Source organism: Fusarium falciforme, chromosome 9 (genome assembly GCF_026873545.1).
Source record: "Fusarium falciforme chromosome 9, complete sequence".
NCBI lineage: Eukaryota > Fungi > Ascomycota > Sordariomycetes > Hypocreales > Nectriaceae > Fusarium > Fusarium falciforme.
The window spans coordinates 2,218,765-2,231,914 of record NC_070552.1 but is presented as its reverse complement, the minus strand read 5'-3'; the positions used below and the strand labels follow the sequence as shown (position 1 = coordinate 2,231,914).

General features: G+C 52.7%; 4 protein-coding genes across 4 annotated transcripts; 1 reads left to right on the top strand and 3 right to left on the bottom strand.

Moving 5' to 3' along the window:
- Window positions 1-108: 108 nt before the first annotated feature.
- NCS54_01155400 (TPT domain-containing protein) lies at window positions 109-1,533 on the bottom strand (the record flags this gene model as incomplete). Its single annotated transcript, XM_053156827.1, has 5 exons — window positions 109-492; window positions 546-1,171; window positions 1,223-1,228; window positions 1,282-1,349; window positions 1,400-1,533. 5 exons carry the CDS (start codon window positions 1,531-1,533, stop codon window positions 109-111), a joined length of 1,218 nt encoding a protein of 405 aa, XP_053012802.1.
- A 3,338-nt stretch (window positions 1,534-4,871) lies between these two features.
- Window positions 4,872-7,115, bottom strand: NCS54_01155300 (USP domain-containing protein; the record flags this gene model as incomplete). The annotated part of the gene is made up of 1 exon (XM_053156826.1): window positions 4,872-7,115. One exon carries the CDS (start codon window positions 7,113-7,115, stop codon window positions 4,872-4,874), a length of 2,244 nt encoding a protein of 747 aa, XP_053012801.1.
- A 744-nt stretch (window positions 7,116-7,859) lies between these two features.
- NCS54_01155200 (Hypothetical protein) lies at window positions 7,860-8,984 on the bottom strand (the record flags this gene model as incomplete). Its single annotated transcript, XM_053156825.1, has 1 exon — window positions 7,860-8,984. The coding sequence occupies one exon, from the start codon at window positions 8,982-8,984 to the stop codon at window positions 7,860-7,862; it is 1,125 nt and encodes a 374-aa protein (XP_053012800.1).
- Window positions 8,985-10,419: 1,435 nt separating this feature from the next.
- Window positions 10,420-12,302, top strand: NCS54_01155100 (Trimethyllysine dioxygenase; the record flags this gene model as incomplete). The annotated part of the gene is made up of 10 exons (XM_053156824.1): window positions 10,420-10,457; window positions 10,545-10,715; window positions 10,787-10,804; window positions 10,859-10,925; window positions 10,974-11,034; window positions 11,085-11,172; window positions 11,221-11,332; window positions 11,381-11,981; window positions 12,035-12,106; window positions 12,163-12,302. The coding sequence occupies 10 exons, from the start codon at window positions 10,420-10,422 to the stop codon at window positions 12,300-12,302; spliced, it is 1,368 nt and encodes a 455-aa protein (XP_053012799.1).
- Window positions 12,303-13,150: the final 848 nt, after the last annotated feature.

The following is a 13,150-nucleotide window of genomic DNA, read 5'->3' as shown; positions in this document are numbered from 1 at the left end:
ATTGACTTCAGTTGTCAGTCACTTCGGTTGTCAGATGATTGTATACAATGTGAATGGTTCATTATATCTATCTATATATTCTATTTATCCGCGTTACTCATCGTAAAATCATGTCGCACTGTTAAACCAAGAACTCGTCAGGCTCACAACCTGCTGGCTAGAAAGCCCGTGGAAGTGCCACAGGGAGCCGGCAAGGACGACAGTGAAGAAGCCAAGGACACCAACGATGATGCCCTTGCGCATAGTGGGCGACATCTTGTTGTCGCCCTCGGCGTTCCAGACACCAGCGGCCCAGGCGAGCGTCTCGTGCCAGCCCTTGACGAGCTGCTCGTATCCGACAGAGTAGAGGATGAGGCCGACGAGGGCGAGGGAGTAGCCCAGGACCTGGAGGATGGTGATCTTTGTCTGCCAGATGAGGACGGAGGCGGCGACGAGGAGAATGCTCTTGAGGATGCCGCTGAGAGCCATGACGAGGCCAGAAGTCTTGCCGATCTGTGTTGATGGTTAGTTGGTGAGCCTTGGGAAAAGGTGGTTTTTAGACTTACCAGGAAGACGCTGACCACGTTGAGAATAAACGCAACAAACGCGTTAAGGAACAGCATGCCATAACCAGCCTTGGTAACATCCTCCCACTGAAACTTGGGACCCTCGCTGAAAATGACAACCACAAAGTTCATGACTGTGCAGACGGGGGCGTAGTAGTAGAGACCGACGAGGGGATCCATGCGAAGACCCTCTGCGCTGAGCATGACCTGGATCATGACAAGACGCACAGCTTCAGAGATGGTACCGCACATCTGAAAGATGAAGCCCAGCCACGAAAACTCAATCTCTCCCAGACTAGCAAGTCCAACGCCAAACACGATGAGCATGATGTTTGCGAGCGTGGTGCTGTTGGGCTGGGCAACGCCCCAGATCCACGAGGCGATGAGCACGCACACGGGGCCCGTCGACTTGAGCATCTGGATGAAGGCGACCGAGAGGTAGAGGTAGACGACATTCGAAAAGACGAGGGAGCTCGAGTAGAGGATTCCGATGGGGAGGATGGTGCGGATGTACATGCTCCGCGAGAGGGGGAGGGCGTGGCGGGAGTCGAGGAGGGTCGTGGTGCGGGCGAGGAGCTGGGTTGCTACGGTTGCGAAGACGAGATGCCATGTTGTGAGGATGATGGCTGATTTGTTAGCTGACGGTTAGATTTGTGAGGTTGAGAGGTTGAGCTTACGGTATCCTGGTGATGGTTAGCTCGGTGTTTTTCGTGTAAATGGTAGAAGAGTAACTTACGGAAATTAGCAGTGTCAATGAGCCACTTGTTGAACAGAATAGTAAGGTTGGAAAAGAAGATCCATGTTCTGAAACCAGTTAGAAAAACGTCCAATTCTCTCTTGATTCGCAAACATACATGATGTACACCGACGGGTGAAGCTTGTAACCCTTTGAAGTCGGAGTCTCGTCGTTCTTGGTCGCGGCGTTGGGATCCTCGACCTCGAGCTGGGCCCTTCCCGATTCGAGATCTCGAGGTGGTGAAGCCGCCATTTTCTGTATTCGAGAGGAAAGTTGTCGTGATTCGAGCTGGTGTTTGGTTTTCGGTGTTGATTTCGCGTTGGTGATTACAGTGTGACCAATTCTCCCACAGCCACAAACCTACAAGCGCCGCTGATCTCTTACACAAACTCTCTTTCGTGTTGTATCCTTTTCTCGTCAACGAAACGAAAGCAAAAGGAGGTAAAACGTAGAAAAGAAAGGATGGACGAAAGAGCCTGGTTAAAATGAACAACCCGGCCCGATCCTTTTGATTGTCACGTCACACTCCCCAATTGCTTTAAACCAGCCGACTTTCCCGTTGGTAGCGTTACACACTCGATTGGCGTTGTTTGCCTCCCTGTAAGCTTTCGATTCGAGCCTTGGCAGAGGAGGATTAAAAGGATAAAAAGAAAGAATGGAATCGTCGACAAGAAGGAGGAAGAGAGGGAAAAAGAAATCAGGGGATGGGAAAGAGAAAAAAAGAGAGCTATCGGTACTTAATAAACTCGGTCACATTTTACTACCGACCAACAGACAGACAAAAAACAACATGCAGGCCTCGTTAAGCACCGCCCTTTGAATATGGGCCTTGACCCTGTCGTGTCTGTATTCCTTCAGAAAGTCTAGTCCAGTCCAGTCCAGTCCAAGAGATGCTAAAATAAGCCCAACACCAAACGAACGACTTTTCTGGTGAGACTCGAAAGTCATCGGCGTCTACCCTCCTTAGGGCCGTATTCAGCGCTTCGTAATGACAAAAAGGAGGCTGAGCATACTTGCTCGCTCTGCTTTCCTGCTCGAGGACCCTGCAAAATTGCCCACTCGTATTGCCAATCAGCCCAACACACTCCAGTCACAAAAGGTCCCCTCCCGGCGCGTCTCATGGCTAAGCTTTCAGGCAGGGCCCGCCGCGGGCAGGGGACCGATCGGCCCTGGGACCGGGGTGTGTATTTGGTGGGTTTTTACGGGCTGACCAATGGCGTTGTCTGGGTCTGAAGACTGGGAATGGCGAGGTTGCCGCTTTAGCCATGTTGTTTACCTATGCGATGGCTCGTGTTAATGGATGATATGATTTTTGACTGACATCCATAATGAGCCGTGATGGCGATAGTTGCAGTAAACAGTGACCATGATGGCTGGCATCAATGGCAGAGACATGACATGTCTGTCTCATAATACACATGCTCAGCATCAACCGGCATCATGGCACCGATTGTCCCACCAGCACGACATACTTCCAACGGTCACCAGTCGAGCTAGATCCGGCACGCGTGATCCGGGACCTGTCTCAATCCTCAACCATAGCATGCCGAAGCCCCGAGAACGTGTCCCTTGGCGGCCTCTACAAGCGCCCTGCCGAGAGATCTTGCTTCCCATCTCCAACTTGGCAATCGACTTGCAGATCCTGTCACGCATCTTGAGTTGTAGGTTGGTCGAGAACCTACTACAGCCTTACGGGTAGGTCCTGGCCCATGTCCCGACCGGCGACAACATGGCTGGCCTCCACTTTCTTTTCAGTGATTGATTGGACTCCCTTTTTACAGAAGGATGCTTCTTGCTTTAACCTTGACGGGGTTTTGTTTCTTCCAACCTGCCAGAGAGGCTGTTTGACGTGTGATACCTATCGTCGTCGCCCCTAAGACCTTTGGCTTGACTGAGCAATAGCTCGCTAATGGCCCGATCCGTTGGAGTATCCCTGGGACGTAGAGTATAGACGATCTAGCCAGGACTTGACCCACCAAGGGGGTACACTATCTTGTCTCCGTAAACCAGTCAATGAAGCTCGCCCTCGAGGTGCACGGCTCCGTCGAGTGCCTGACCTGAGGTAGTTCAAATCGCCCAACGACCATAAATACAAGCGCCTCCATGCACCCCTGAATCCTCGGCCGCGATCTCTCCATCTTTTCAGCCCCGGTGGATGACGAGTACGTCATCGTGGCCTCGATCCGCCTCCACAGCGTAAACGACGAGGAAGAGGAGGACATTGGATGCCTCCGTGACTACGCTTGCTGGGGATGATCCTCATTTGATGGAAGGGAGCGTGCAAGAAATTGTAAAGGGAGAAAAGCATTGGTATTGGTTGAGGGAAAATGATGGATGAGTACCCAAGAAGACGCATTGGTGATGTTAGAGAGCTTGATGCATGTGATACCCTCACTTCGACACCCAACAACCATCTCGACTCGGAAGCCTTCATGTAGACAGGTATCCATAGATCTCAACGTCTTTGCATACATCCCGCTCAACTCTAAAAACATTGGATCCATCATGAATAAGAATCTGTATGAACCCGATCCCATCACGACATCCCATCATGATGTTTGACTCCAGCTTAAAGCGGCACCGTCAGGAACTCGAGTTGGTCCGATCACCCGCTGCCCGTGGATACGTAAAACCCGCCCAACTACGATCTCGGCTCTAGGATAATTTATTTCAGTCCTGACACACACTCCTCCGTCTCCTATTTGATCGGCACCCACGTGCCGGGGGGGGAAGGCCGTCGGCTAGCTAAACGACAACCGCATCAGGGCAATATAAGAGCCTAGACTCGTCGTTTGCTGTTCTTCTTAAACGGGTGCCTGAAGACGAAGGATTCAAACATACGTACACATGTTGACGTACACTCATATAGGCACCAGCAAATCTGTCTGTCACTCTTGATCAATTGCTCGCTCATGTCGCATTGCTTTCCTCTGTTTGAGAACCAACCCCCTGCCCATCAACATCGTATAGCAACCCCTGCCCACATGGTCCGAGATGTCAAAAGAGGGCTGGGCCCACGTTCTATGTCACCGCAGCGGAAAAAAAAGCCACGCTTCTGGACCTCTTCTGTTTCTCACTCTCTTCGGTCCTTCCCGTGCCGTATTGACCGACGCCTCCGTCTTATAATAGGTCATGGCGTATGCGCTCATATCATCTATCACGCCCACGCCCCATTACAGTAGTCATGCCGTAAACCGAAACGCCCGTCGGCCCATGCGATGCGGGTACGAGAAACTCTTTGTTGGTGATACACAGGCACTCCACAGAGTGAATCGGTTCCTGTTGCCAAGGACGGCAAACAAAAGATGCATGCCATCCCCTGGCCCCTGTTTCTGCATCAACATGAATCTATCATGACACTCACCTCACTCGGCATGATGCGCTGTCCTCGATGCACCTTCAATTCAATTCTACTATTTGTATACCTAGACGTGTAATATTCAAGCCTAACCGCCGTCTCTTAAACGCCGTCGCTATGCACAAGATACCATCCTCCGACTCGGCTCACCACTATCAAGAGTGACGCCACTTCTGTCTCGGCTCCGCTTGTTAGTTGTTGTTGTTGTTGTTGGTTGTCCAAACTCTCAAATCTAATTCTTCCTCCGCTTCTTCTTGCGCTTTGCCTTCTTCCCGCCGCTTTTCTCTGCCCGCTCCTCTTCTGCTGGCTTCTGTGAGGCTATCTCTGCCTCAACTCCGCCCTTGTCCTCGTCCATGTTCAAGCCACCTGTTTCAGTCTCAGCATCCCCTTCTGCGCAAGGTAACGGTGCAGCGTCTTCGCCAACACATTTCTCCTCTGCCTCGCCATTGGTCGCTTGACTGTCAACCCCCTGTTCGACTTGATTCTCCATCCCTGCCTGTTCTGTCGGGGTATCTGTGACTGCAACTGCAACTGCAACCTCATTTGTAACCTCGTCTGCGTCCTGCATTTTGACATCCTCGGTGAGTACCATCGTAGGATCCACGCAGTCGTAGAACAGCATGAAAACCCCAGGTGACAGACTCAGGACTGTCTCTTCGCTGACCATCGACACATTGTGATCACTCAGCCGCCACCAGTCCATCTCGGACTCGCCGTCCTCTTGTTTGCCTTGCACCTTTGTGCTGACCTCCGCCTCCGCCCGGTCGCCCGGTTCGGAAGAGACCTCATCCTCAACCGCCTTGGTAGGCGGGCTATGCCTGGGATATTTGCGATAGCAGATATAGTGTCCATTCTCGTGTCGACCGTAATGCGTCACCACCGCTCGAAGCTCGTAGATGGGCCCTGTCAGCCTCGACACCCCCAAGTCGCCTGCGATCATTGATTGCCTGGGATCAGATGTCCATTTCTCCCCATCTTCCGTGTTCTCATCAGTGCCAGAGTTTGGAATAGCTTCGCCGGTACTACCGAGACACCAAGGACCAAGATCTAACGTCATGGGATAGTTGACCGGAGCCGAATTCTTCATCATGTTAAATGTCGAAGGGTCGAATACCGATCGTTGCATATGAATCGCAAGGCTCTGAGGAGGTCGGGCCACGACAATCTGCTTCGTCTTGGTTGTGCTGACCTTGCTCTGTTGTGAAATCTTGCATTTCTCCGTCAACGTCTTCTCTTCAAAGTCGTCTTCCTCCAGTGCCAATTCCACAGCTTCCAGTCTGCGCAACGGTTCTGCGAGCTGTTCATCGGTTTTCCCTGTCTCGCGCAACCTCTCCACCAGTATGCTCAAAAGCTTCTGGGCTTTGAGGAGTGTGCATTTGGCGCATTCCACATTTTCGATCGCCTCAACTTTGCTGTAAGCATCCAATCGCTCATAGAGGTCGTGTCGGTTCTTATCAAGACCAAGACTCAGAGTCAGGCAAGTAAAGGGTATCATGGACAGACCGTCCGAGTGTCCACACTGAATGCATGCCACTCTTTGCGCGAGAAGCCCCTCCAAAGGATTCCGTGGTAGCTTGTTGTCGAGTGTGCCGGAACTGCTAAGACTTTGATAACCGCTGTCGTCGCTATGCTCACTAGCAGCTGTGTCGTCCTTTTCGACTTTGGCCGCCAAGCCGGGGTTCCGTGGTTGAGCGCTCTTCAGGGCCTTGGCGACGCTCTTGTCGACATCATCAAGGATTTTTGAAAAGTACTCTTGCGCATCCTGCTGCGTGAATGTACTCATTGACTTGAGGAGACCTGGCGTCCACAGCGTCCGTCCGTAATTTGACACATCGTTCAGATCGTTAATCAGTGTTCGTAACGTCTGCGCAACATCGCGATCGACATCTTCGTTGTCGGAAGCTTCGAGACAGGCCGAGAGATACTCTGGAAGAGGCTTCAAGGAAGATAATCCCTGGAGGATGCTGTTCTGGTAGCACGAGTTGTCCATATTTCCTAGCCCAGGTGGGTGATCGCCGTCTAGCTTCAAGCCCAGGACGCCACCGGTCATAGACAGGGCGCGATTCCTGACCTGGAACACAGAGGCCATCATTCCCCTGGAGCTGTTTAGGCCCATCACCCTCCGCAACCTCTCGCTCTTCGCGGCATGGGCGCTTTTATCGTCGTGCAACATGGATTTCGAGGTCGAGGTTGAAATCGAAGTATCTGGGGTATCAAAGACATCCAGGAGGCGCTCTGGGACGATGGCCACGAGAGCATCCCAGAAGCACCGTCCAAGCAACTGTATCCACTCCCGGAGTGTAGCAGAAGTCGCATAGAAGTTGTAGCCGACAGTGACGGCGACGATGAGGACCGAGAGGAGGATGCTCGGCTGGGTGATCTTGTCCCAGGTGGATTCGCGATGGTAGGGCCTTCGATGAGCCGTGACAAAGTTGTCGTAAAGGTCCTCGAATTCGAGGCGTTCCTGATGCGTCATGCTGTATGTCGCCGCTGTCGGGGCTTTCGACTCGTCTTAGCCACGCGACTCAGCCAACACGTGAACCCGTGATCAAGCAGGATGATGGCGCCGATCAAATGGCAAGCCAGCCATGGCCTACGCGGCGTTGGAGGCGATGGATAGGAGTAGGTACGAGATCGGTTCAAGCGGTAGCGTCGGCGCGTTGATTCAGCTTCAAGAGATAGGCAGTAAACAATCGAATTGCAGCGAAAAGCGGCTTGCAACAGCGACTTATCGGCGTCGAAAAAAGGACAGCTTTGGTTGTGGAATTATTTGTAGAATTTCAGCATTGATGAGCTGCCCTTAGTGGATTTCAAAGACATCCTAATCAGGCATGTTGCACCGTGTCAATATCCGGAAGCTTCCCGCCCGCACCCTCTGCACTGTGTAATACATCTTCTGCATGATCCAAACTTCATAGTTTCGTCTATTAAGATGCATTTGCATACCAGCTAAACTAGCAACACAAAAGAAGAGGAGATACGTGGCCGACAGGGAATAAAGTCAGCTCATCCTGGGGAGAATCGTTTGAATCCGTGCAGGATCCCCTGCTCTTCCAATCCACCCTCAACAGTGGCACTCGCAAGCGCCGTCCTCTCATGAATAGAAAATGATATACAAGAAGGTATCAGAACAGTAATAACAGGAAACTGGTATGTGCAGCAAAAGACGTTTCTCATGGTCATGTGATAGTCATCAATTCGTTTTCAATCCGGCCAGCCTCTACTGTTGCGGCTTCGCACGTACAACATAGGCCAGCTTTGGCTCCTCCACGGCCGCGTTCTCAAGGTTGCTCCACATGCAGAGCGAGACAGGTGTTGCTGGAAGCTCCACAGGACTCTCTGATCTTCTCTGAGAGGGTGGTCGAAGTGGTGAAAAGGCAGGCGTTGTGGGTGTCACAACGAACTTTTCATTAGGTCCACGGGTAACACGAAGATACTTGGTCATCATTGGGGTGTTCCCTGTTGATGAGAAGTATCCCCATGACTCCCGAGTGTCGTGTAGTATGGGAGTTCCCTTGGGGGTTTTCCTTCGGAACCACTTCATCCATATAAAGATGCCGATCCCGGCGAGACAGCAAACGCCGGCCACTGTACCTGCCGTCACCACGCCTGTTGGTTCCACTCCGCTGCGGCTTTGTTCCTCGTCTTCATCTGGTGTTGATGACTCGGTAGATGTGGCTGAGGCTGAAGCCCTGGGAGGTGTTCCAGGAATGACCCCGGGGGCTTCCGACGTTTCAACCGGAAGGTATTCGGGAGGTGAAGTGGATGATGGCTCTGAGGTCGACGTAGAGCTTGCTGTTGATGAAGGCTCGGGAATCAGAAACGCATAGCTCTCCTCCTGGTCTTTGTCGCGAACACAACGTGACTCCTCGTCACAGCTGTATCCAAATGGGCAACAAGTCTTGCTTCCGCAACGCTTCAGTTTCTGATCCTGCGCAAGGGTCTTGATGGGGGCGCCTGGATACTTGGATGAGTCCTGGCTGGCAATCTCGCAAGTGATGGCCTTGATGATGTTGCATTCACTTCCTTCTGGGCAACATAGGATGGTGGTGTTTGCAGCAAGGACTTTGCAGCTGGAATCGGAAGGGCAGCAAAAGTCTCCAGGAAGTTCGTTCCCACACCAGGTCTGTCCAGAGACGGGGCACGAACCATCACGCTCGCTGAGGCGAGGCAAGGGCCAGGTGAAGGATGGGGAGTCCCCTCTAGGGCTCTCTGGTTCTTCGATCGAGATAACTTTCAAAGGAGGCTCAACGGCGGCGGGGGATGCTGGAGCAAGAAAGAAAAGAACCAGCACGAGGAATATCCCAACGAGATTCCCCTCGTGAGGCAGAAACGAAAGGGCCATGTCGGCTCTACATGGAAGAATTAATGAGGGCGTCAGCCTAGAGTCTGGACCTCCCACGGTCGAGGGAAGAGTTGGTGGAAATGAGAGCAGAGGGCGCGAGGGTGCAGACGCCGCGCGGCAGCTTTTGATAATAAACAGGACGAGGAGCCTTGTAAGGGCTTTACCAGGACGACGGGACGCATTGTTGGCTGCTCCCTTTGCCGGCCCTTTCAGTGTTGGTCTTGTTCCTGAATAGGAGGAGCCATGTAAGTCAGCCTCGACATGGGTCACTGATCGCCTGGCAACAGCCGCAAAACCAATCAAGGTGCCAAGTTAGGCGCGGACGCGACAGATAGCTTCAACTAGGCCCAGGGCCACGACCTGCTAGACAGGGTCCGCGGATGAGCTCCCTGGCCGCATCCAGAATCTCGGGACCGTGAGAGTCTGTCATAGGGCGAAAGTTTCGAGGCCCTGGTGATGGAGGAACCAGGCTGCTCAAGGGTCGGCGCTTAGGCTAGTGGGGGAGTCGACGGGGAGAGGGACTATTGGAGGTTGAGACCGCCACTTGGCCGACGATTGCTGGCCGAGCCAAGAAGATGTTTTGAGTGGAAGAGAGGCCAGTGGTAACGATGCAGATTTTCTGCAAAACTGCCTTGGGCCTCGAGAATGGGTTTGGTATCGGGAGGGTTGGCTCTCGATCTGGTCGCGTATGAGGGCTGCCGAGACGGACGCAGAGAACACCCAAACAAGATCTGGGACAGTTCTTAGCACGCGAGCCAATCTGAATTCGTCGGTTGGGATAAAAGCCTATCACCAACTGAGCGTCTTGATGTTGGTGATGGTGCGAGTTGTTAGCGGTTAAAGGCTTGGTAGGAGGCTGGGGGGGAAAAACCCGACCCAAGCTTCCTTCCATCCTTGAGATCCCCGCAGTTTCAAACCTCCCGAGTCCTCCAAGGATCCATCCTTGGAAGGCAAGAGCAAACAAGTGGAGCTCACAGACACGCAAAGACGCACCTCAACTGCCGCCCTTTGTCTGCCTTCGATCATGGACAGCAAACTCGACGCATCAAGAGGAAGCCGATTACGACGAGAGGGTTGCAATCTCTCAGAGAGTGCAGGGAATGACCCCAATAAGAAAGGACGAGCTCTGCACTTCCTCGGTCTCACGACACCTCTAGGTAGTTCCGCCCTGTCAACGCCCTTTTCAGTGTCAACTTCATGCGGGTGTCGGGAATTCAGATGCGATTATCGGGGGCTTCCGGCAATGTGCCGAGGCATAATAGATGGACTGAATGCTGCTTCAACAACGTCAAACTCGACAATTCAGTCTTGACATCAATTAGCCGCCGCTTCTAAGATTCAAGTGATATTGCGTCAAGCTCTTGGCGAGTAAATAGCCTCTTTGTTTCAGGAACCAACTTGCTTCCCCGCCAAAGGTACAGATCAGTACAACACAATGATCGGCCGACTCAGTGCTGTTACTCGTCCCTCAAGGTACCGTGCCACCATCCAATCCCCATCCTGTCTCACTTCCTATCATGGCATGGGACCTCGTCTCTAATTAATCAACTCCATCTATAGCGCCGCTCTGTTGGGCCGCTCTGCAGCCAGACGTGCGCGCAACCATGCTGTTGCCGGCTTCAAGGCATCCACCACGAGATGGTCATCCAGTGGCAGAACTGTCGCGCTTGGGAATGGATCCAAAATCAGCCTGAGCCGCAAGGAGCAAGGACGCCCTGCTCATCGGACGTTGTAAGTCGGATGATACCCTTAGCTCTGCCGCGCTTGTAGGATCATGGTCACTGACGTATCGGGGCCGTTAGTCCCAATTTGTGGTTGCGGTGAGTACACAGCCGCGCGTAACTGTTTCGTCGAAGCGCTGATGGATGGGTTAGGGATAACTGCCAGTGCACCCAGTGCGTCAATCAGGACACGCGGCAGCGAAACTTTGATACATTCCAGGTGAGTGTTGCAACCATTCGAGATGACGATTGGGCTGACGTGTAGTAGTTGCCAGAGGACGTCCACCCAGTCAATTTCTCAGAGACTGAGAAGCACCTCGAGGTTCAGTGTATGCTTGACCATCCTTGAATTGTTGTGCCTGACTGACTGTTGTTGGAGGGTCTGATTCCCACAAGAGTCAACATCCCTGGTCCTGGCTCGACAGCTGGTTCGAGGGAGGATATGCCGAGCAGTTCGGCCAAGACGAGTGAGCTATTCTTGAACACAGCATGTTTCAATGGCACTAACAAGCCAGGACTCGAGTGTTCTGGAATTCAAGCATCGAGGATGCACCTCCCGAGGTTGCATTTGATGCTGTCATGGACAAGTCTGATGAGAAGGGCATGGCTGATCTCACCAGAAACATCGTAAGTATTTCGTGACAATTATTGACCTCTCCTAACTTATTATCGCAGTGGGTGCATGGATTTAGTTTCGTTGTCGACACACCCCCAACACCAGAGGCCACTGAATCCCTCCTGGAAAAGGTTGGCCCTATCCGAACTACTCACTACGGAGGGTTCTACGACTTCATCCCAGATCTCGCTCTAGCCGACACGGCGTACACAAACCTTGCCCTCCCTGCTCACACAGATACGACCTACTTCAGCGAGCCTGCTGGCCTACAGGCCTTCCACTTGCTGTCCCACCACGCTCCCCCTAACGCAAAGCCAACCGATGATGCTCTCGGCGGCCAATCACTCCTTGTCGATGGCTTCCACATTGCCAGCACACTGAAGAAGGAGTCCCCCGAGGCGTACGAGACCCTTCGATCGATTCAGGTTCCATGGCACGCCAGCGGCAACAAGGGCATTGCCATCGTGCCGGACCGCACATACCCTGTCATCGAGGAGGACAATGGCGAGCTGACTCGGGTTCGCTGGAACAATGATGACCGTGGCATCTTGGATGTCTTTAACGCCGAGAAGTGGTATAGTGCAGCTCGCAAGTGGAATGAGATTATTCGCCGCCGAAGCAGCGAGTACTGGTTCCAGCTGACGCCAGGCCGCGTCGTCAGTAAGTGGAATAAGCGCCTTTGGTCATGCATGGTGATATTGATGACATTATAGTCTTTGACAACTGGCGTGTCATGCACGGTCGAAGCGCTTTCGAGGGCATTCGACGAATCTGTGGAGCTTATAGTGAGTCTTGCCTTTGCCATGCAGCCGAATATGTTGACTGACTTGGAACTTCATAGCTCCCCGAGATGACTTTATGTCTCGTTACCGCGAGACCAACTTCCCCCACGAAACGGTTATTGGACGCAACCTCAACATGAGGTCGAGGCAACCAACAGAGAACAAGCAGGAGCACGAGGCTATCACTCGAGCACCTTGAGGCTCTCCTTTGAATATCTACCGTCTTCTTCTTGTGAGGTAAGTAGCTATATGTTGAGGTCTTCAACCTAGGAATCTTGCGCGGTATTAGGTAGGGAACCATGATGGGAGCCAGGCATAAACAGCCCTGGACTGCCGGCGGGATGATTCCACATCGCCCTGTGTTCGCTCATTCAACATTGAAGGAACCCGGCAAACTTCCTCGACCATGAGGTCAACGAATAAAACAGACATGAGCAACCCCATCTTTTGTGCCACGGAAATCCCACCACGTAGAGTCATAGGTGCCTCCACCATGGTATCTTTCAAGACCGTCCACTGATAGGCCGCTGCGTAAACCCCAGAGTGCAGCACAAGACCGGGGTCTTCGGCCTCTCACAGGCGTGGCCGAACCGGGAGCCCGCGTTAGTCAGGGCGGGCATGAAGGAGAGTGGGCAGTATCAGGGCCTAAAACGTAACCCTTCCAGAATCATGAAGACGGCTGTTTACAGAAACTGTATGACAAGAGCAAGTATCTCAAACGGACTAAAGTTCAACAGTGGCTGTGATAGGTGCGTGAGACGGTGGGGACGGGGTTTGCGCAAGCCTCGTCCTCTGCACGAACCTCAAAGAATCGTGGAGGGATCCACTGGAGGCCGGGGTTCGTGGCTTATTTGTCGATGACGAGTGAATCTCAGGCAGCAGTGGCTTGCCAATTGTCTCTGAAATGGGACGAAATCGAGGGGGGAAGAGGGGAGACGTCGGGGACCTTGGTAGATTGTGATGGGCGTATATAAGATAGGAACTTCCCTGTGGTTGGTCCTTCTGATGTCCTTCTTGATTTGTTGCCCGTTTTGGGGCTATTCAGAA